This window comes from Brachyhypopomus gauderio, chromosome 9 (genome assembly GCF_052324685.1).
Source record: "Brachyhypopomus gauderio isolate BG-103 chromosome 9, BGAUD_0.2, whole genome shotgun sequence".
Classification (NCBI taxonomy): domain Eukaryota; kingdom Metazoa; phylum Chordata; class Actinopteri; order Gymnotiformes; family Hypopomidae; genus Brachyhypopomus; species Brachyhypopomus gauderio.
In genome coordinates this window covers 25,321,532-25,346,531 of record NC_135219.1, presented here as the reverse complement: position 1 = coordinate 25,346,531, position 25,000 = coordinate 25,321,532, and the positions used below count along the sequence as shown (strand labels likewise).

Genomic DNA, 25,000 nt, shown 5'->3' with positions numbered 1-25,000 from the left:
CTGACATGTGTCACTTTGAGTCTGAAGCTGAAGCTCCATGTGTCTGCACGACACTCTGAATCATCTTCCTTCTGATCTAAACACAATTGTAAATCTACCCCAAATCCATTGCTGGAAACACACATGCACCATGTCGCTCAATGTGACGTGTTTGCATAGTGAAGGAGTTGAGGGTGGCATGTGATCAGTATAAAGGTAAAAATAGTTTATCCACGTGGTGAACTCTGGGTGTCAGCTAGAGTATTTTTATAGGCTCCTCTGTGTGGTGTTTATCTATAACATAACAACACATTGCTTCAGCACAACATCAAATGAGCTGCTCCATAGGAAAAGGGTTCGTGGAGTGAGAATGCATGGAGCTTACAACAGCCCAGTGCCATTCCACTGACCCATACTTCAACTTTGACCTCTGCTCCGCTGGCACACGCATGGCTGTAAATAACGCTGAGGAGAATCCTCACTGGACAGTTTTCTGAGACCTGGACTTCCACATCAGCCATGCTGGGCTAGTCTGCACCTCATGGATAAACACATCCTCACATAGCTAAGTCTTTCAACATGTCTGCTCGGAGAAAGCAAAAATACACAGTGGAAATTACGTTTGACAATTCTGATTTAAGTGATTTATGTTATTCATTCAATTAAACTATAATTAAAGTTTTTATCAGTTGTTAAAGTTACAGTACTGTACTCATATTTAATATTAGTTGTCAGTTATTGTTGCTATCTTACTTGATGTGCTGTAGTATCTGTATTGTCAATGTGACAGATTAAAACAGAAGCTCAAATCAATAATTATATATATATATATATATATATATATATATATATATATATATATATATATATATATATATATATATATATATATATAAAGTACCTCACTAAAACTAAGTCACAAGGTGATCTGGTCTTTTTTGTTATAACCGGCTAAAATATTTGTTGCTATATATACGCACGCACACTGGCTATTTCTATAATAAATAACGTAATGATATCCCCAAATAACCTTAATATTTTCTGTTCTAATGGCTGGACTGCTCTGTACTACGCAACGTTGATTTCTGTACGTGTGACCCCATATTTCATTGAATATGCACTTGTTTGCCTGTGTGTTTCCGTGTATGCTTATATAGCCTATAGTAAAGCCACACTGCATAGTCTGTTTTCTGTCTCATCGCTGCCTGTTCTCGGACAGATAAACACCATAACATCCACAAAAATGCATTGTCTGCATTATTCAGACTATTTGTAATCATGGTCCCTTAGCTTTATTTATGATTTCTTGATCTCCTGAAAATACTGCGAAATAATAAAAACATATAAAATGAAAACAAACAAAACAAAGAGAATTAAGAACCAGACATGATTCGCTAATTCACCATTACTCACCATTTCTCTCTTCTGGGTTTTCTGGAATAGCTGTATATCAACTAGCGTTTTATTAAATGATTCCTTAAACGAAAATTCATTGGATCGATCATTAGCTATATAAACATAAAAAATACCATTGACACATTTAATCTCTACATGACTATATTGGAAATGAAAAATGATATGTGCCCACGTAATATATATTCCGCAATAACGGCAACGAAAAGAAAAGGTGATCCATATAAATAAATGGACCTACAGACTACATTATGTAAAATGTACACACAAATTTTATACAACAGTAATGCTGAGAGATAAAGGAAATAAAGGAATACTAATATTGAATAACTGCATAATACATGCAAGAGCAGTATTTTTCCTGTGGGTTTGGTGGGTTTTGGTTTGGTTTTGTGCCTATAGGCGTCTATTTTTGCGCTGATGTAATTCTCCTCGTCAATGGCGCCGCGAAGATCGTTAAGCAGATGACAATGATAAATGATCATCCAGCACGGCATTTCCCCTCGCCCGACACCCCTAGTACAAGTAAAGCAATCGGGACTCGAAATATGAGGGAAATGGCAAGGACAGAAGACATAAATAAATTCTCAAAACTCAAAATAGAGTATATAAGAGAATAGGCCTATATATATATAATCTGACAAAACAAAATGTTTTGTCATAATGCAAGTGTAAATTTTTTCAAACTGCATAAATTTAGTGGAAATCACGCCTGTTTGCCATCTGTCATAATTTTATTCCACTGCTTTTTTCTTTTCCCTGGAAATAAATAATTTGCCATTATATTTATTCCATCATATAAATATTTAAATATGAAATGTTTTTCTTTTGCAAACATTTTAAAGGTGTTTAAAGATTTTATTTTTAAATGACCCTGAATGAAACAGAAATTATGGTTAATATAGGTAGGCTATTGCAGTGAATTTCATATTCTTGGAAAGTAAAATGACGCTGAACAATAATCGTTCCCAATCAGTAAAAAAGTTCACAATAAAAAAAACAATTAAGCATTTTGAAAATGAAATATTTATTACAAGAATTTGGGTCTTGTCTGTGTAGAAATACCATATGCTTTTTAAAAATGAAATTCTGTAGACAGAGTGGGGCACTCAGCATAAATGTACAAAGACACACATATAATTGACAAAACTAAGAGCGAGAACTGACTAAAAAAAGTAACATCACGGCTTTTTACTTCTTTTGATTTAGAATTTTTTTTACGTTTAGGCCTATGCATATTAAAGTAAAATTTACATTACATAATTCTGTACATTGAAACACCTTTGATGGTCATACAGTAATTATTCAAAGACATATTCAGCCTTTTTCTAGCATTTTTACTTCTGAGCTGAAGGTGCTTACTAAAGGGTCTTCATAACGGCGAGTTTCAATACTTGTTTCAGTGCAGAGTTGCCACAGTGAGTTGGTTTTTTCCAGTGAGTGACATACTCTCCCTCACACTCAGTTCTTCTACAGTCAGAACTGCACCATTGAAGCAGAACTGACCCTCTAAAATCTAATGTTAAGAAGTCAAACACTGATGGGGCATGATCATGAGAAACATGACTAACCAAAACACGCTCCACTGCTCAGAGCCATCGTCCTCCACAAATGACCATGCAAAACAATGGCTTGCTGAAGATGAACTGGTTTTGGTGTATGTAATTGTGCAAGGTTCTCGTGTATATGTGTGTGTGTGTGTGTGTGTGTGTGTGTGTGTGTGTGTGTGTGTGTGTGTGTGTGTGTGTGTGTGTGTGTGTTTGTGTGTGTGTAAGTAAGTGTGTCTGAGTTTGGGACCCTTACTAATTTAAGAAAAGTCCATATGTCCATATGTTCATGTCTTCATGCTAGAAAAAGCAAATTAATAAATAGTAATAAAAAAGTAACTCCCATTACAAACAGACAATCATGTTTTGGCTCCTGTCCTGTTCTGTCCTGTTCTGTCCTGTTCTGGCACTCCAGGTTCACCAGGCTGTTCCGTTGGGAAGCTCTTGAAGCTTCACCAGGCCAGTGCGAGAGGGCAGTTGGGCCTATAAATCCCACAGATCACCAGGCATAGTATAGTGTACAAGTGGTGTGTGTGTGTGTGTGTGTGTGTGTGTGTGTGTGTGTGTGTGTGTGTGTGTGTGTGTGTGTGTGTGTGTGTGTGTGTGTGTGTGTGTGTGTGTGTGTGTGTGTTTTATCTGATGGAGTTGAGGAGATGATGTTGCATGTTGGTCTCAAACATTGTGTTGATAGTTCTGGAGTTTCCCAACTGCCATTATGACCTGAGGGAAACATGGAAGAGTAATTAGACACACAAATTCAGGGGCACGTTGGTAAAAGATTTCAAAGTAATTTTAAGTTGATATTTTTAAAGGGGTTAATCAGTGGTTGACCAAATTTATGTTCATAAAAATGTTCAGCTGAACATTACCCAGCAATGTGTCACTGAGTTTTCGTCTACAGTGCTTATATAAGTGTAAATGCACAACTGAACAGTTTTTGAGTTTAACACTCAACATTTAAGGCTTTAGTTGTTACAATAATTAAACATGGAGGTTTTATACTGTGCAGTTTTCTACGGTTTGCGCATATTGTTGTATCTTGGCCCAGTGCAGACATCCACATTATCATAAAAAAGACTGTTAATGTAGCACTATAATTGTTGCATTGATCAGCATATGGTGTTGCTGCAGACCAGATTAAGAATGGAGAAACATCCCTTTGATTGAAGCTATGATAATTCAATTACAAAAAATGGCCCGATTAAATAGTGTGGAAATGATTTAGTTTCCGTTTGTCTACGTTGAGCTAGCAGTAGCAGGCACTGTGCGTGTGTGTGTGTGTGTGTGTGTGTGTGTGTTTGCAGGAGTGTGCATGCATCGTCTCTCCCCGCTCTCCATTAGATCACACTGGGGTCTGTTCCTGGGGGAGAGGGTCTGTGGGGGTATGATTTCCCTGTTGTGATTGGGTCTTGGGATGGGGTGCTTATTTCCATATAAAGAGCTCTATTAATCAAGGTAAGTGTCATTAGAGTGTGGCTCGTTGGCTGCCAGAGTGTGGGTATTAAATAAAGCTGGCCCTGCCCACTGCCTACGGCCCCCCATACATCTTGATTTGTGGAGTGTCGGTGACAACAGCATGGAGAGCATTGGGGCAGCAGGATGAGCAGGGGAATATCAGACCCATTCCTTAATCAGACCCATTCCTTAATCAGGTTTTCCTGCCAGGGAGAGTGGGAGAGAAGCAGCAGAATAGAGGAGAGGAACGCCACATACCTACAACGTCTCTGGAGGGGGTTACATGTAGTGCCACTGGCCATCCATGCCCATGTTCATGCCCATGCCACCCATTGGACCTGCCAGAGCAAATACAGAAACACTTTCAGCACCTCCAGGCCTTTCCTACCTGTGATAAATATCTACTATGCATGTAGAAAGTACAGAGATAATCAATGCAGTCTAACACATCTGAGTGTTGTTCTTTAACTTATTGTAGTTTCACACACCTGCAGGTCGGAGGCCCATGTGCTGCTGGCTGTCCAAAACAAAGCCTCCCATTGGCTGCCCATCAGGGCTGTAGGCAGTTCCTTGGCTCACTAGACAGTAAAGGAAGATGATGTAAAACGTGACGTGGCCTCGAGTTCAGAGGTCCTTGACACCAAACGTGAGGGTTACCTGCTCGGTTTGATTGGTCTATCATGGGCTGCACGATCCTACGCCTAGCATTGATAAACCTGGTAGGAACGAAAACAAACAAACATTTAATTTAATAATAATAATAGTATAATATGACCTTCATTTGTAAAAAAGTTTTATTCTAGATACGTATAAGGAACACAAAGGTCCTTGAAATGGCTGATTCATTGAAATTGGGTCCTAATTTCAAGTTAACACAGCCTAAAATTGCATTCTAACTGACTGCAACTTCTTTCATGGGGTTCATATCAATTATTACTTTGTACAAATGCAGAACTTGAAATAAAACTGTAATTATACAACATTGATCTAAGGTACCCATTTTTCAAAAACCTAATCTCTATGGCACTTTTTTGCCCTCCAGAGTTAAGAATTTCTTCAACATCATATCACTCTCAGAAATGTAATATTGTATAACGTAAACAATTCTGACTTCAAAAAAAGCATAGCTGTGTGTGTGGCTCTGTAGCCAGTAGTAGTGATACAAACTGTCCATAGCATGCTAATACATGTCAGCTATTCATAACAAAAAGTGAAACAATAGTATTTTTTGCACTTGGGGACACACGAGCAGTAATGCAGTTAAATCCACACTCACAGTCTCTCATCCAAACCTCTGTTCCACACAACACAATCTGCCAACAAGCTACAGTTCATATGTTAATGTAGAATGTGATAAATACATGTATAATAGTCCTTCACCAAACAGCTTTAGTCTGGGTGCTGCAGATGAGCTACTGCATATCCCCAAATACTGACTTCATCCAGCTTCTTCCTAAAGCCTAAGCATCTTAGACCAATAATCTTACAAAGCAGCTAACAGGGATTTCAATGAGGATTTTAAAAGCCATCTTTAAATCAGTCCTAAAAGGTTTATATTAATTTTGCACATTTATCTTGCCTCTGAATCCATACTGGCCACCATCACCACTGCCTTTCACTCTATGTTGTTGCTATCTGATTACAGCACTATGAACCTTCATTACAGATCTGACCAGAGGAGTTACTCCTCTCGTATTCCTGACTGCAGTCAGTCTGAAGAGAGAACAGAGAGTGGAGAACAGACATGGCTCACCAGTTATTCACTTGTAAAATGGTGAGGCCTGTGTCCTGAGCTAGCTGCTTTTTTTGCTCTTCTGAAGGGTATGGATGCTGAAGAGAAAGAGGGAGAGAGAGAGAGAGAGAGAGAGAAAGTACATACATAAAGTGTGGAGATTTAAAATAGAAACAGTTCTCAGATATATTTATATAGTTAGTCAGCAAAAATTGGGCTTGCATATTATTTATTTAAATAAAACCAAACTCGCTTATATAAATGTTCAACTAAAAGTGAAAGTAATACAACAATTTCTCTCTGTATTCTTGCTGGTGCAGGTGAATATCAGGATACACGAATCAAAATTACCTTAAAGAAAAGCATTCAGCATTAACAGATGCAGGTAGTTCACTGCCACCAACAATACCTTTACATTTAATCAGGCAAATAAGTCAGGAAATTGTATCAGTCAATGTGACTTCCTTCTACTCTCATACACAGAGTTGTCCATAATCCCCCTTAGCCCACAGCGTGCAGTATTGTTTGACATTATACGACATTACTTAACATTACTTGACAAATGACTGTGGATTTGAAAGGGACACAATAGAGGGCTTTGTGTGAGTGTGAAAGGGTCTTGGCCCCAGCTGGCCCCTGATGGCCCCTGATTCTGAGCCTGTGAGAATGGCAGCAGGGCAGCAGATGGCAGGCTGAGAGTGCAGAGACCTTATGTGTTCAAGTGTGTATATGTGTGTGCCCATGTTGGTACCATCACTCCAGTAAGCTATATCCGTGGAGCTTGGTAAAGGATACACCATTCACCCAGTTTGTAGACACACACTACACTACACACACACACACACACACACACACACACACACACACACACAAACACACACACACACACACACACACACACACACACACACACACACACACACACACACACACACAACTCAGTGACACATCCAACCCTTTATCACTGAGCTGGCACCTGTGCACTTTCTGACATTTGTGAGACATTAGCTTCACCGATTCAACATGCCAAACAGACCTGTCCAGCTACTATCTCCTCTGTTCCTAGGCTCTCCTGTTTAGGATTGTAATGTCATATTTGCATTAATTACCCTCACGTCTAATGAGAGAATCTTTCTGTTCCTCATGTTCCTCAAAAAAGAGGCTGCCAACATATTCCCAATGAATATAACAGTTAAAGCAATTTACTCTGTCCTCTGTTGATTTTGACTTGTTTATTGAGTGGAGCATATATCTTGAATAGGTCAAAGAAGATGTAGGCTAGGGTAAGAGTTCCTTAATATCCAAAGCTCACACCCCCATATGTGAAGTGGAGCTAAACAAAACGTAATGTAGCTCCTTTTCATTCTCCGTTAGAGCCAGATGAACGCACGAGCACCGGAGTGTTGCGCTGGAGACCTTTCATAGGGCAGAATTCCCCTTAACACCCAAGAATTTGGGGGGTAGAACATCCTGAAACAGGAAACCCTCCTGCTTAACAAATTGGTTTGAAAAGGTGCTGGTGAGTAGAGAGGGAATAATTCAATTATGCGTTGTTCAATCTGTAAAAGGTAATACAAAGCAGACAGATTAAAGCTTACTTTGGGCCTGGCAAAACAACTAAAGAATAAAACAACAGAAACAGAACAAAGGAACAGGAAACAGATTGTGAGGGAGAGCAGAATCTGTCAGGCTTGCTAGGCTGTACACCTATCAGGCAACTGGCCTGAATAACTACATCATAGCTACATCATGGCTTCTTTTGAAGCCTGTTTCATCCCTGTAGAGGGATCCCTGCCAGCTCCGTATGAACCTGTGGAATTCGATACTTCAACATAGCATAGACACAGAAAGCAGAGCTAATGGGGCATCTACCATACTCCCAGTGAAATATTTCTAGAAAAGATTTACATAATTCCATATATTTCATTGGCATGTTGCTGTGAATGAAATATCTGATGTTAACACATTCCATTTAGGGTACCTCTGACATGACATCATGCTTGGCCACTCCCACTGTTTGATAATTGTGAGGATCTGAATGACCAAACCAGCCAGTGATGACTGCTTTGACAAATTAAAGTGATGGCATTTGAGTAAATGATTGCAACCTTTATTTAACTGACAAGGCTGTTCAGAATGCTCTCAAACATAAGTTCAGGCAGTGGTATATACTTACTATGGTGCGGTGAACTTAGTTAATTAGCGGAGATGGAGTTCAAGTTGTAAGATAGGTAAGACTTGTAAGGTAAGATTGTGCAGAGGCGCTTTTGTACCTAATTTTGTATAATATAAGCCTAATATACTGTCATGACTATTAGCTGTGTAAAAGATTGAACTATTCTGGATGAAGCTACATGTTTTTGTAGCTTGGATAAATACAACTATGGCTGACAAAGCGGTATGTGGAATAGCAGAAGATATCTGTAGTAAAGGATATCTTGCAGCAGAAATACATTTTAAAATCAAAGGCACATAATAGCATGTATTGCTTCTAAGGTCAATGTCTATATGTCAAGTCTTAGTCTTTATCAGTGTAGATTATAGCATAGAAAGCATCAATATTATTTTATTGTTCACAGTTACTTCAGCATTATAATACATTCCTGACAGATAAGATTTTATTACTTTCAGAACCTCCCCCTAAAACTACATACTATTTAGCACTCTGCACACAAAACATAATTGTCTTGTTTTACTTCAGTATTAACTATTTATAATGTGTCCTTAAGATTGGAATACTGAATAAGTATTGTAATGTTTTAGCATGACTTTAAAACTAGTGGTGGTGGTGGTGGTGATGGTGGTGGTGGTGGTGGTGATGATGGTGATGGTGGTGGTGTTGGTGGTTGTGGTGGTGGTGGTGGTGGTGGTGGTGATGGTGGTGGTCGTGGTGGTGGTGGTGATGGTGGTGGTGATGGTGGTAATGGTGGTGTGGTGGTGGTGGGGGTGGTGTAGGTGGTGGTGGTGATGGTGATGGTGGTGGATGTGGTGGTGGTGGATGTGGTGGTGTTGGTTGTGGTGGTGGTGTTGGTGATGGTGGTGTTGGTGGTGATGGTGGTGGTGGTGTTGGTGTTGTGGTGGTGGTGGTGGTGGTGGTGATGGTGGTGATGTTGGTGGTGTTGGGGGTGGTGATGGTGGTGGTGTTGGTGGTGATGGTGGTGGTGGTGGTGATGGTGGTGGTGGTGATGTTGGTGGTGTTGGGGGTGGTGATGGTGGTGGTGTTGGTGGTGATGGTGGTGGTGGTGGTGATGGTGGTGGTGGTGATGGTAGTGGTGGTGGTGGTGGTGGTGGTGTTGTGGTGTTGTGGTGGTGTTGTGGTGTTGTGGTGGTGGTGGTGGTGATGGTGGTGTTGGTGGTGGTGATGGTGGTGGTGTTGGTGATGGTGGTGGTAATGGTGGTGGTGTTGGTGATGTTGGTAGTGGTGATGGTGTTGCGGTGGTGGTGATGGTGTTGTGGTGTTGGTGATGGTGGTGTTGGTGGTGGTGATGGTGGTGTTGGTGGTGGTGGTGGTGATGGTGTTGTGGTGTTGGTGATGGTGGTGTTGATGGTGTTGATGGTGGTGATGGTAGTGGTGGTGGTGGTGGTGGTGATGGTGGTGGTGATGGTGATGGTGGTGATGGTGATGGTGATGGTGGTGTTGGTGGTGGTGATGGTGATGGTGGTGTTGGTGGTGGTGGTGATGGTGGTGTTGGTTGTGATGGTGATGGTGGTGATGGTGGTGTTGGTGGTGATGGTGATGGTGGTGTTGGTGGTGATGGTGGTGTTGGTGATGGTGGTGATGGTGATGGTGGTGTTGGTGATGGTGGTGTTGGTGGTGATGGTGGTGGTGGTGGATGTGGTGGTGGTGATGGTGGTGGTGGATGTGGTGGTGATGATGGTGATGGTGGATGTGGTGGTGGTGTTGGTGGTGGATGTGATGGTGGTGGTGGTGTTGGTGGTGGATGTGATGGTGGTGGTGGTGTTGGTGGATGTGGTGGTGGTGGATGTGGTGGTGGTGGTGGTGTTGGTGGATGTGGTGGTGTTGATGGTGGTGGTGGATGTGGTGGTGGTGGTTGTGATGGTGGTGGTGGTGTTGGTGGATGTGGTGGTGGTGAATGTGTTGGTGGTGGATGTGATGGTGGTGGTGGTGTTGGTGGATGTGGTGGTGGTGGATGAGATGGTGGTGGTGTTGGTGGTGGTGGTGTTTGTGGTGGTGGTGGTGGTGGTGGATGGTGATGGTGGTGATGGTGGTGGTGGTGGTGATGGTGGTGATGGTGGTGATGATGGTGGTGGTGGATGTGGTGATGGTGGTGGTGATGGTGGTGGTGTTGGTGGTGGTGATGGTGGTGGTGGTGATGGTGGTGATGGTGGTGGTGTTGTGGTGATGGTGGTGTTGTGGTGGTGGTGGTGATGGTGGTGGTAGTGGTGGTGGTGGTGGTGGTGATGGTGGTGTTGTGGTGTTGTGGTGGTGGTGATGGTGGTATTGGTGATGGTGGTGGTGGTGGTGTGGTGGTGGTGGTGATGGTGGTGGTGTTGGTGATGGTGGTGGTGGTGATGGTGTTGGTGGTGGTGGTGGTGATGGTGTGGTGGTGATGGTGGTGTTGTGGTGGTGGTGGTAATGGTGGTGGTGTTGGTGATGTTGGTAGTGGTGATGGTGTTGCGGTGGTGGTGATGGTGTTGTGGTGTTGGTGATGGTGGTGTTGGTGGTGGTGATGGTGGTGTTGGTGGTGATGGTGTTGTGGTGTTGGTGATGGTGGTGTTGGTGGTGGTGATGGTAGTGGTGGTGGTGGTGATGGTGGTGGTGGTGGTGATGGTGGTGTTGGTGGTGGTGATGGTGATGGTGGTGTTGGTGGTGGTGGTGATGGTAGTGTTGGTGGTGGTGGTGGTGATGGTGGTGTTGGTGGTGATGGTGGTGATGGTGGTGTTGGTGGTGATGGTGGTGGTGGTGTTGGTGGTGGTGGTGATGGTGGTGATGGTGGTGTTGGTGGTGATGGTGGTGGTGGTGTTGGTGGTGATGGTGATGGTGGTGTTGGTGATGGTGGTGTTGGTGGTGATGGTGGTGGATGTGGTGGTGGTGATGATGGTGTTGATGGTGGTGGTGGTGGCGATGGTGGTGGTGGATGTGGTGGTGATGGTGGTAATGGTGGTGGTGGTGATGGTGGTGGTGGTGGATGTGGTGGTGGTGTTGGTGGTGGATGTGATGGTGGTGGTGGTGTTGGTGGATGTGGTGGTGGTGGATGTGGTGGTGGTGGTGGTGGATGTGGTGGTGGTGGTGGTGTTGGTGGTGATGGTGGTGGATGTGGTGGTGGTGGATGTGGTGTTGTGGTGGTGGTGTTGGTGGTGATGGTGGTGGTGGTGTTGGTGGTGATGGTGGTGTTGGTGGTGGATGTGATGGTGGTGGTGGTGTTGGTGGATGTGGTGGTGGTGGATGTGTTGGTGGTGGTTGTGTTGGTGGATGTGGTGGTGGTGGATGTGATGGTGGTGGTGTTGGTGGTGGTGGTGTTTGTGGTGGTGGTGGTGGTGGATGTGGTGGTGGTGGATGGTGATGGTGGTGATGATGGTGGTGGTGGTGGATGTGGTGGTGTTGGTGGTGGTGGATGTGGTGATGGTGGTGGTGGTGTGGTGGTGATGGTGGTGGTGGTGGTGATGGTGGTGGTGGATGTGATGGTGGTGGTGGTGGTGGTGGATGTGGTGGTGGTGGATGTGATGGTGGTGGTGTTGGTGGTGGTGGTGTTTGTGGTGGTGGTGGATGGTGATGGTGGTGATGGTGGTGGTGATGGTGGTGATGATGGTGGTGGTGGATGTGGTGGTGGTGGTGGTGTTGGTGATGGTGGATGTGGTGATGGTGGTGTTGGTGGTGGTGGATGTGGTGATGGTGGTGGTGGTGTGGTGGTGATGGTGGTGGTGGTGGTGATGGTGGTGGTGTTGGTGTTGTTGGTGGTGGTGGTGGTGATGGTGGTGGTGGTGGTGGATGTGGTGGTGGTGTTGGTGGTGATGGTGGTGGTGGTGGATGTGGTGGTAGTGGTGGTGTTGGTGGTGGTGGTGGTGGATGTGGTGGTGGTGGATGGTGATGGTGGTGATGGTGGTGGTGTTGGTGGTGGTGGATGTGGTGATGGTGGTGGTGGTGTGGTGGTGATGGTGGTGGTGGTGGTGATGGTGGTGGTGGTGGATGTGATGGTGGTGGTGGTGTTGGTGGATGTGGTGGTGGTGGATGTGATGGTGGTGGTGTTGGTGGTGGTGGTGTTGGTGGTGGTGGATGTGGTGGTGGTGGATGTGGTGGTGGTGGTGGTGTTGGTGGATGTGGTGGTGGTGGATGTGATGGTGGTGGTGTTGGTGGTGGTGGTGTTGGTGGTGGTGGATGTGGTGGTGGTGGATGGTGTTGGTGGTGATGGTGGTGGTGGATGTGGTGATGGTGGTGGTGGTGTGGTGGTGATGGTGGTGGTGGTGGTGATGGTGGATGTGATGGTGGTGGTGGTGTTGGTGGATGTGGTGGTGGTGGATGTGATGGTGGTGGTGTTGGTGGTGGTGGTGTTTGTGGTGGTGGTGGTGGTGATGGTGGTGGTGATGGTCGTGATGGTGGTGGTGATGGTGGTGATGATGGTGGTGGTGGATGTGGTGGTGGTGGTGGTGTTGGTGATGGTGGATGTGGTGATGGTGGATGTGGTGATGGTGGTGGTGGTGTTGGTGGTGGTGGATGTGGTGATGGTGGTGATGGTGGTGGTGATGGTGGTGATGGTGGTGGTGATGGTGGTGATGATGGTGGTGGTGGATGTGGTGGTGGTGGTGGTGTTGGTGATGGTGGATGTGGTGATGGTGGTGGTGGTGTTGGTGGTGGTGGATGTGGTGATGGTGGTGGTGGTGTGGTGGTGATGGTGGTGGTGGTGGTGATGGTGGTGGTGGTGGTGGATGTGGTGGTGGTGGTGGTGGTGATGGTGGTGGTGGTGGTGGATGTGGTGGTGGTGGTGTTGGTGGTGGTGGATGTGGTGGTGGTGTTGGTGGTGGTGGTGATGGTGGTGGTGTTGGATGTGGTGGTGGTGGTGGATGTGGATGTGGTGGTGGTGTTGGTGGTGGTGGTGGTGATGATGGTGGTGTTGGTGGTGGTGGTGGATGTGGTGGTGGTGGTGGTGGTGTTGGTGGTGGTGGTGGTGGTGGTGGATGTGGTGGTGGTGTTGGTGGTGGTGGTGGATGTGGTGGTGGTGTTGGTGGTGTTGGTGGTGTTGGTGGTGGTGGTGGATGGGGTGGATGTGGTGGTGGTGGTGGTGGATGTGGTGGATGTGGTGGTGGTGTTGGTGTTGGTGGTGGTGGATGTGGTGGTGGTGTTGCTGGTGGTGGTGATGGTGGAGGTGGTGGTGGTGGATGTGGTGGTGGTGTTGGTGGTGGTGGTGGATGTGGTGGTGGTGTTGGTGGTGGTGGTGGTGTTGGTGGTGGTGGTGGTGGTCGTGATGGTGGTGGTGGTGGTGTTGGTGTTGGTGGATGTGGTGGTGGTGTTGGTGGTGGTGGTGATGGTGTTGGTGGTGGATGTGGTGGTGGTGTTGGTGGTGGTGGTGGTGTTGGTGGTGTTGGTGGTGGTGGTCGTGATGGTGGTGGTGGTGGTGTTGGTGGTGGTGGATGTGGTGGTGGTGGTGTTGGTGGTGGTGTTGGTGATGGTGGTGGTGGTGGTGGTGGTGGTGGTGGATGTGGTGGTGTTGGTGGATGTGGTGGTGGTGTTGGTGGTGGATGTGGTGGTGGTGTTGGTGGTGGTGGTGGTCGTGGTGGATGTGGTGGTGGTGGATGGTGATGGTGGTGATGGTGGTGGTGATGGTGGTGTTGATGGTGGTGGTGGATGTGGTGTTGGTGGTGGTGTTGGTGATGGTGGTGGTGGATGTGGTGGTGTTGGTGGTGGTGGTGATGGTGGTGGTGGTGGTGGTGTTGGTGTTGGTGTTGGTGGTGGTGTTGGTGTTGGTGGTGGTGGTGTTGGTGGTGCTCCACATACTGTGAGGTGCTGGAAGAGCCACGCACGCATGATGTTTGTCGCCACTTTGGGAAAAATCCCTCGCTTCTTCTGCCGTTTCTTGTCAGGATCGTCCTCGTCACCTGTTCCCGGAGACGCTAAATTGTTCTCTAGGCCATCTCCTAAATGAAAGACAGAAAGGACATGAGAGAGTGAGAAAAAGAAGAGTGAAAACAATTACGAGGTTTTTAAGTGAGGTTTTAGTAAACTATTCCAACTGAACCTCAAACATGAAAGCTACACAACATCAACAGTGCTTAGACTGTTTTGTTCCTCTTGTTCTGTCTCATTCTCTGGTGCCTCACTCAGATCAGTAAAGTACAACACAAACTCCAGAACCATTAATTCAATGTGAGCTCTAGTTTTGACATGGAATAAGGAACGTCCCATTTCCATGCTTGACAAAGCACGCTGGATATTCGAATGAGAATTTGACACAGCAAAGGGAATTTCTGATCGGTGTAGCTGCAGCAGGTATGTGAAGGTAACAAAACAGAAGAACAGAATAGATAATGAGGACATGTAAATAAGTGCATTGGTAATGAGGATATGTAAATAAGAGCATAGATAATGAGGATATGTAAATAACAGAAATATTAAATAGTGCTCAAAAGTTGACAGTCAGTTTACTTGGTTCCAGAACCTAATATTTATATCAATAAGTAGATGTATATAAACCTGACATAGTCTATAGAGACAAACTATGTCCAGTTGATTTGATTAAGAAATTAGACATGCACTGTATGGTCTTATTACTTTTTATCATATAGTCCAAACTGTGTTTGACTTTTCATTGTGATTATTTTGTTACCATTTAGATTATTTTAATCCCTCAGTCTTAGGCTTGAGCTTGGAGGCTGAGTCCTGGTTTACAGGAACAGTCCTTCACCTTGTTACCCCCCCCACCCTATACCTCCTTCTCCCACTTTTTCTTTCACTCTACCACTCTCCTTCTTTTCCTCTTTTCTTCACTCCCTCTATCCTTCCTCTATTAGTTGTGTATCAGCAGAGATGATTCACTTTTAACAGCCATGCTTATTTTTCTTGGCCTGAGGGCAGAGATGCCTTGAAAGCCTGCCTGGAGGGTATGTGAATAATGTATCTAAGGGACTCCTCCCCCGAGGCGGGACAGGAACCCGACTTTTCTTAAGACTCGCCCTGCCGTGTCTCCTTGTTTTTGGAGATGCATCAATCAAAGCAGCCTATATTCTCCAAATTCATGCATAAATATTTCAGCTAATGAATAATGACATTCAGATTGTGGGACCCGCGGGGGGTGGACAGAGGCCTGACTCATGGCATTATGCAAGTGCAGGACAGAGCAATGGTGTGTCTGTCTAGGGCTTGTTAGAGAAAAGTTTTTGTTTGTTCTTTGACTTTAGATTTTCTTCACCAACACATTTGTAAAATGACATTTCAAACAAACTACAGTGATGTACAGTGATTCACAAGTGTTTCTTAAAACACTATGTGAAAAATAATCTGACGAGGATAATCAATACTATTGACCCTTACAACTGTGACTTAGGGTCATTAAATTATTGATTTGTTACTATTTTTGCATTTTAGAAATTCAAGCGATAACTCTATAAAATGAATGAGAAAATCATTAAAAACAAAAAAAGAAGTAGACATGAAGGATGAAAGAGAGAACACAATGCAAATTTGAAAGGAAAAGAAAGAGAAAGAAAATGAAAGATAAAAGAAACAAAGAAAAAAGGCAAGAGAATGAAAGAACCTCATTACGTCTAAGGAAGACTCCCTCTGCCCCCCTACCCTCATTTTTTCCCTGCTGCTCCAGAAAGGGAAGGCCGCAGGGCAGATCCCCACCAACGCTAATCGCTTCTGACTGTTCCCTGGCAACTGGCTCTGTGCAGCCTGTGTGACAGTGCTGGGTTTAAAGGCTTGAGTGTCGGAGAGCTCTGCCCAGCCCGCCGGCCTGTGGTCAGCACGTGCAGCACAGAGGGGGGCCACTGCAGCCGCGGGGAAGGCTGCGGGATGCCCTCGGGGTGTCTGGAGGAAACACAGCACCTTAAGATACAGAGCAGTGGCTGCCTGCCTGCACGTACCCCGCTCTCCCATTTTTCTACTGCACTGTTCTTCTCATGCTCATGATCTGAGAGAATGTGAATTGATGTTGTAAGTTTTTGTACATTTGCAGTGGTCTGTGATGCAGTTGTGTCACGTTGACATACCTGTTGCAACAAAGAGCAAGCAGGACCTAAGAGCAAGCAGGACCTAACGTTCTCACAATAATCTTTAGCAGACATAAAGATGAGCTGAAGATGGATGGAGATGGATGGAGATAGATTTGTGTCCCAAATACGAAGGGCAGTGGCACTAGTGGAGGCTGATAAGCACCACCCTGCACGCATCACAGAATAAATCCTGTTTGCTTGCCTAATGAGCTTGTCACGACCTCAATCTATCACTGGCTGTACTTCTTAATGCTAGCCATGATTCACACTCTCTAGTGCAACAGCCTGGATAATTATTGAGCACAACCCTGACTTAGCACAGCTCTGACTTAGCACATCTCTGACTTAGCACAGCTCTGACTTAGCACAGCTCTGACGTAGCACAGCTCTGACTTAGCACAGCTCTGACGTAGCACAGCACTTACTGACTGAGCGCAGCAAATGCATTTTTTCTCACTAATCGTTTCCCTTAAAGCATATTGATTACATATTGATTACATGTATCCTGAAGGTTCAGGTTATTTTTCCCAGGTGGCTGTGATGCTAGCAAGCATGGGAGCTCTGAGGGTAAATTCTCATAAATACATTCATTAAAGTTTTTAGGAAAGTTTAAATAAATGGTCTAGACAACACTTTATACCATTATTGGTAGATTAAGCTAATGACTAACTATTGATTATCTGAACAGTGGTGAGTATCTAGCTTTGTTTAAAAACAAAGATCCAAACATCCTGCTGTACAGCTTCTGCAGTCACTGAGGGGTACAGAGACCACATAGACCACATAGACCACAGAGACCACATAGACCGCTTAGACCACACAGACCACATAGACCACACAGACCACATAGACCACACAGACCACACAGACCACATAGACCACACAGACCGCATAGACCGCATAGACCACACAGACCACATAGACATTCAGATTGTGGCCGCATAGACCACATAGACCACACAGACCACATAGACCACATAGGCCACATAGACCACACAGACCACATAGACCACATAGACCACATAGACCACACAGACCACAGAGACCACACAGACCACATAGACCACACAGACCACAGAGACCACACAGACCACACAGACCACACAGACCACATAGACCACACAGACCACATAGACCACACAGACCACATAGACCACATAGACCACATAGACCACACAGACCACATAGACCACATAGGCCACACAGACCACATAGACCACACAGACCACATAGACCACATAGGCCACACAGACCACATAGACCACACAGACCACACAGGCCACACAGACCACATAGACCACACAGACCACACAGACCACATAGACCACATAGGCCACACAGACCACAGAGACCACATAGACCACATAGGCCTGGAATTTCCTTCTGCATCCTTTTGTTTAGATTTGTCCTTTGTGATGGACATTCCTGGGTCCAGCATCCCTGCAAGCTTTCGAATGTTTGGGATTGTCTTGTATGAATGGCCTCCTCCCTTTCCCACTCTTCTGTCCCTCACTAGTGATGTGAGGGGCTACAGTACGGAGGCATATTGATGTTCCCACAAGAGAACACTTGAGGCCAAGCAGGTTCGGAAAATCAAGGCTTTACAGCCCTAACGTCACTCCAGCCCTCCAGGCTGCACACAGCAGCCCCCCAGGGCCCCCCAGGATCAAACCAGGCTAAGACACACCACTGCCAACACTCTCCCATGTGCAGCAAATACACTGTGCTGACTAGGGGCACTGGCAGGAGGACACAGCACTGATGGAGAAGGAACACTGAGAGCTGGCAGGGGTCCACTACCCCATGAACATGGGCTGCAGTGACTTTTCATTGACCCTTAGCCTTTTCTCAGGGAAAAGAGTGTTTGCTTTGCCCATTTCTTGCATGATAAAGCGGGCAAATACTAGGGCGCAGTGGGAGCAGCAGGTCTCTTTCACCCTGACTCTGATGTGCCCTGCCTGTACTCCTGGGCCCTGCTGGCTAATGGCGTGACACCCACGATCCCTCACTCCATACTTCAAAACATTCTCTGCAGGGTCAAAAGGCCACAGACCCTGGATATCCCCTGCTGTTGTTTTAACAAAGCATGGTGGGAAAAAAAACACCCCATGCTCTTCCCCTTACTCACACAGACGCACGCGCTCACACACACACACACACACACACACACACACACACACACACACACACACACACACACACACAAACACTAGTAGTTTTGCTAAAGCACTGTAGGCATTACAACCATACTCAGAATATCACTGTTTCAGAGTGAAATGTGGGGTTCTGATAGTGTGTGGGGTTCAGAGGTAAAGCTAGCTCAAGAATTTTTGCTGTTGTGTTTTCTGGTATTGTAACTGCAAGATAAAGACAAATCTATGTGGTTGGAGTTTCTTTCATTCTTTTGGAGGTTCTCTTGTCTTGCAAAGTATCCTCCTATTCTTCTTTTCAGTGGCCAACCCACTGATGCCTGATGGGCTCTGGGGCAAAGAAGGTTTTAAAGGCTTTTCTTATTGACACCATTAGCTACACACAGTAACAAAAACATGCCATAAACACATTTCCTCAAGAAAGGAAGAAATGCAGTTGGGAAATATATGAGCTAATGGTGGTATTTTAGTCCTCAGCCAGTAAATCACTGAATAGACACCACACACACCAATATGACACCTCACTCTGTTCCAGTACAGTTTGGGAATAGAAGTCTAGGCAATGCAGGAGTCCTGGCAAATGTATATTAGAGTGAAACTCATTTAGTCAACCAACTAGAAAAAAATACACAAAATCCACTAATATATTTACATTTCCAAGCAGATAGTATATATGAATAATACATAGATATGAAATATATGCTCAGATACATTTTTGCCACTAAGTGACCCCCAAATCACACAAACCAAAACAGACAAAAACAATGTAGGACAAATATAGTCAAGCTAAATTTCTAACATGTCAGCATTGTACCTTTATTTTGTGTTTTCACATGAAGATTTGGGTTGACTATTAATTAACACTAATTAGCTGCTCCATTGTTTATTGTATGCCCCAAGTTGGGAACAATAATCAAAAGTCAAACAATGGCTAGTGGATTAAGAAAGAATGAACTAACTCTAATGATGGTAGAACCCAAGCAGGCAGAGCCTTACAGAATGACTTATAGAATGTGTGTGGAGGGATCCTACCGAGTTCACTGCTGTTGTCTCCGCTCTGAGAGGCGTGGCCCCCGCTGGACGGCCCCGGCGTGCCCACTGACGGAGTGGAGTGGGCATCATCTAGATCTCTCCAGGAAGCTGGATTCTGGTTCCATTCCAGTCCAGTGTCAGTACCAGGGAGAGACGAAAAACAACACATTAGCAGAACTGTCAGACATTAGTGGAACTGCTAGAGCTTCATCACAAAATCAATGCCAGCTTGTTGCACAGGATGCCACGATCAATACTGATGTTACTGAGTGTTCTGAATGTCCATTTTCAGTGAAAACCTCAAAATAATGTAGGTTACCATTCTGCCTGTCCAGATATTTCCTGTGTCAGATGAACAAAAGTATTACAAACACAAGCAGAACCCCAAACCTACAACCAAACAAAGCAGGAGAGATTGAAGTACAAGAGCAAGAAAAATGATCAGGGGAGTTCCTGAGGTAGCTGCCGTGTTGCTGTCAGAACACACGCCAGTGACCAGGGTAGTCTCTTTATATGCAGAGCCCAGGCACTCAAACAGCTCAGCCTGAACACAAATGCCTGCCTGGCCTCTTCATGTTCTTAGCGTCAGCTGTTTGCCTGATGGTGATCAGACAGAGAGCTCTAAACAGGCCTAGAAAAAGCCCAATGAACAATAAAACTGTGTGAATAAGACTCTTCACTGTTTACTCATTAGGACGCACAGCAGTTACTGTGTGTGTGTGTGTGTGTGTGTGTGTGTGTGTGTGTGTGTGTGTGTGTGTGTGTGTGTGTGTGTGTGTGTGTGTGTGTGTGTGTGTGTGTGTGTGTGTGTGTGCGGTTGCGTGTGCATGTGCGTGTGTGTTTAAGTGGTGGTGGGGTGGATACATGGTTGTTCAGAGGTCTGCTGTCCTTTTATATCATTATTCATGTACATAAGAAACATAATTAAAATTCTTACTATATATGGATGAGAAGGATGTGTTTTCTGCATATATTAATACATTAATTAATATATTAATACTTTAATTATGTTTTTTCATTAATTAAGTTTTAGTAAAGCTGTCTCTCAGAGTAATGGCAGGACTGTAATTTGTGATCTTGTGGATAGAAGCCACAGACTGAAGCTACGAATGTTTTAGCATTTGAGGTGGATTATAACACTTAATAATCTGAGAACAAGACTTCAAATGTGTCTGTCTCTTCCTCTCCTCGGCTTACCCAGGAAGAGGGTAATACATTTGGGTGAGGTGATACAGCTTGTGTATGTGTGTGTGCATGAGTGTGTGTGTATCTGTATGAGTGTATGTTTGTCTGTGTGCATGTGTGTGTTTGTAAAGAGGAAGGTTTGTGAGGAGAAAGGTTTGTGAGGATTGTAGAAAATGATTTAGGGTGGGGGGCGATGGCAAAAATTTCTCCTCTGAATCCCCCACCATGGGTTTCTGGGTCACCAAAGACCCCCCCCCCCACAACAATAATAATCCAATCAGTTCAAAGACAATGAAGTATTCACGTGCAAATTTAACACTGATCATTAGGGCTAACAGAGGAGTTGACTACAAAGCCTGACCCTACCTGCCACAATGACTACAACCTGCACTTCATCACCATCATCATCATCGTCATCATCAAAGCTCATTCAAAAATACAGACGCATATATTACACAATATCACCTATTACCTCACACTGAACCATTCAAATGAACAGTTTCCATTCTTCAAAATGAACACTGCAATAAAGAAAATGATTGATTTTTCTTTTTTTTCCAGGGTTAAACATACTGATTTGGCTGTAAATATATATATATATATATATATATATATATATATATATATATATATTGACGCGAAAAAATCTTAGACAACGTTCAGAAGATGAACATACGTGAAAGTCAAAGAAAACTCACGTGATCGGCGAGATTTGTCGATCCAGACAGGTCGTCGTAGTCAGACTTGCATCCGTCCCGATCTTCAATTACAAGATCAATGGGCATTTTTCCTTTCAGGCAACTAATGTATCGATGGCAAAAGTTATCACATAGCTCGTGCACCTGTGTAAGAACAAATACCACATTGATGCAAATGATAAAAAAATAAACTGATAGACTTCTTAATTTATTATATCTATTTTATTTAATTTTATTTAGGGTTGTAGTTAAATCCAACAGACTACACGAATATACCTTTTCCAGTTCCAAAAGATGAAATCGTAATACTTGTATCGCCTGAATCATCTGGTTAAAAATAAACAAAAGCAAAAAGATTGTGAGAATCAGAAAAAAACTATTAAACTAAATTGGCAATTTAGTTCAAAGCAAATCATATTCGATAAAAAAGACACCGCGGAGACAACAAGCGAGGAAGTGAGCTTAGCCAGAAAACCCATATTTTTTCCTGCCTAGTGTTTCAGAAAATATAAAATCTCCCCCCGATGTTTGCCCTCGTCCCCGCTGATCTGAGGCTCTCCACACACTGTATGTGTCATCACTACTCAGTTACTCTAAAACATCTCATATTAGCAGCGCTAGTATTAGAACTTTATGACAGACACATAAGAGAGATTTAGTTTAGTTTTATACTTACCAAATTGTCCAACTCTGGATTTGACGAAAATAATGGTTTCTCTGCCCGTATCTAATCAAGAAAAATCGTTATTTAGTATTTTGTACATATATAAATAGATAGATACATTTGACTTCATTGACTTCAAAATTCTCGTTTATTTTGAACAAGCACATCAACAAATTATTAGTCCAATAAAAATTAACAAACAATTAAAAAGTAAAAATGCAATGTAAGCAAATCAACAGATTTGTTATCGACTTTGATACATGATTAATTGTTTGACAACCACCTGTTTGGCAAAGACAGCAATGTCCTCGTTGAAGGAGTCTGAGGAGCACACGTCCCCGCCTGCGACCCCAGGCTCTCGGGGCGTACATGTGGCAAGCTCGCATTTCTCGAAAACCAGCGCCAGCAAAGGAAATAGCGGGTGCCTACAACCACCAAATCCATAAACATCTTCTGACTATTTAATCTGTAATAATCATATAAACAAACATAATTCGATGCTCGTGCAACTATGCAATGCTACAATGCGCACGTACGCTTATTGACTCACTGGGTGTTTTTTTTTTTTATTTTATTCACCTTAATTTACAGAGAGATGTTTTTAAAAGGCTGTACATTATTTACCTATAATTATACAATTATATAATCAGGACTGGCATGTATATATTACTACATGTTCACCATGTATATATTACTACATGTTCACCATGTATATATTACTACATGTTCACCATGTATATATTACTACATGCTCACCATGTATATATTACTACATGTTCACCATGTATATATTACTACATGTTCACCATGTATATATTGCTACATGTTCACCATGTATATATTGCTACATGTTCACCATGTGCCACATTTCGATTGTCTATTACGTTATTTGTTACTTATAGTGATCCAGTTTTTTGTTTTAATCCAAATTATTTTCCACAGTGCTCGAAATGTCCGAGCGTATTCATTCTAAACGTACCCGTAAATTTGGTCCTTATCTCTCTTAAGAGCATCGTTGACAGCAGAGCCCATGCCGCCAGGTACAAGGCTGGGCACGAGACTGGGCGGCGCGTGGGCCCCGTAGTGCTGGTTAGTATGGGCAGGTGGCCCATGGTTCAAGTGGTGGACTTGCGGCAAAGGCCGAGGAGCATGCGGGTCTCCATACATCGATGCCGGAACCCCAACCCCGTCCATCCCGCCACCGTAGTGGGCTAAGTCTTCATACTACACCAGAGAAGAACAGAGGCTATTACTGCCTTGACTTCAAAGTTAAAAAAACACCAGAGCAGCAGGGCACTAAAGATAAGAGCTACAGTTAAAGATTGAGGGATTAAGTTGGTCATGAGGCGTGTTTATAAATGCCGGTTCTCAGTGCCGCTTACCCTCTGCGCCATCAGCATGTGCAGATTCTGATCATGTAAAGATGTCCAGATAATGGGAAGTTCCACTTGTGTCCGGAGTTAACGAGGAGGTAGTTTCAATAGTTCAATTCCGTTGAGTATCCGGTTTAAGTGATCTGACTCGTAATCCGTATATCTGATAGAGCATGTCCTAACTTGAGATAGCTTCGTTTAACTGCACAATTTTAAAATAAAATTCTATTTCAAACAAACTCGTAAAAGAAACACAATGTTTTATAAATAAAACCGACAAAAACGTTGTTTAGGAGTAATGTGCATCCGTTTATCTAGCTGTCAGTCTTGTAAGATTGTCCTCTTCCAGGTATCTTCAAGTAAGACGACTTCTGAAACCCGAAAGGTTCTCATTTTTTCCTATCTCCTGCGTTAGTCTGAACACAGGATCTACAAAGCAACGTAACGTGTCCAATCCTTCTCGTTATCACTATTTACATCTCTTCCCACAGAGGCAGAGGGTCTTGATGACAGCCTAGCAGACTGGATGGATCCTGGTGAGCGTGAGGAGATGACTGAGCCCGGGAGATCGCGGGGGGTGTTGCCACTGAGGGAAAGAGCGCAGTGACTAGACCAGTCAAACCAGTGTGTACGTACACACGAATGACGCACCACGATGTGTTACAGTTTGACGTCGGGTGGAATGATTCTTTCTAACTGCACTAAAATTGAATTTACGCACTGAATCATAAGACGTAACACATTTGATGAGGCTCACGCATGACGCATAATACTGGACCAAAATAATCAGAATTACAATATAACTTTGTTCAAATAATGATAAAGCCTGCTTTTAAAATAATATTAGGCCTATACATTTCAATATATGCAAATGAACCTAAATATATTCATTCAATTGATCTGCATTAAAAAAGCCAAGCAACTAACAAGTTTGTTTTGTTCTTTGGTTTTTTTAATCCTATCCAAAATACATCAGGTATCGCCAGTTTCTTCAAATATATTTTTATCCCATTTTATCCTGTTCTCCCATTAACATTATCATGATCATATAAGAGCAAACGACGACTTTAATATTTATTGCCTTGAATCAAACCATTTGTTAAAATGGTAGATAGGGTGTCCAGGATAAATGTCCGATATAAGTCCCACGGCCATGTCTTCATATGAGTTTAGATTTAGAATTATATTCATTATACATTAGTCTGATATGAAAACTTGCAAGCTGAGACAAAAGTACATATGTTCCTGGAAACTGATTACATTTCTTTTCGTTTCTTAATTTCTTTTCTTCATTTTGTTAACAATAGGAATTAATAGCACTGTCTTCAATTTGGATGTTATTCTTATTTTAATCGCTGTATTTAATAGTAATGTGAAATATAGCGAAATGTCGCAGAGAAAGGTTAAGGTTCATATATAACTACAGGCCATATAATTTTAGCAAAGACTGATGGTCTTTTAAATGCCTTAGACAGTATAATCGTGACATATGTAGGTGAGCTAGACTTCCAACATCTCCTATCGAGACAACAACACAATTACTACTATTTATGCACCAAACTTCAAATTATTGGCCCCGCATGCAAATACTTAGAGAGTAGGCCT

General features: G+C 43.7%; 1 protein-coding gene across 1 annotated transcript; it reads right to left on the bottom strand.

The window, feature by feature from the left end:
- Positions 1 to 2,444: 2,444 nt before the first annotated feature.
- meis2b (Meis homeobox 2b) lies at positions 2,445 to 23,971 on the bottom strand. The gene is made up of 13 exons (XM_077016313.1): positions 23,405 to 23,971; positions 23,002 to 23,246; positions 22,306 to 22,447; positions 22,035 to 22,085; positions 21,635 to 21,685; positions 21,359 to 21,502; positions 19,476 to 19,590; positions 14,078 to 14,217; positions 6,148 to 6,224; positions 5,052 to 5,110; positions 4,883 to 4,972; positions 4,653 to 4,732; positions 2,445 to 3,659 (listed from the first exon to the last, which is right to left on the bottom strand). The coding sequence occupies exons 1-12, from the start codon at positions 23,420 to 23,422 to the stop codon at positions 4,674 to 4,676; spliced, it is 1,191 nt and encodes a 396-aa protein (XP_076872428.1). The 5' UTR covers positions 23,423 to 23,971; the 3' UTR covers positions 2,445 to 3,659; positions 4,653 to 4,673.
- Positions 23,972 to 25,000: the final 1,029 nt, after the last annotated feature.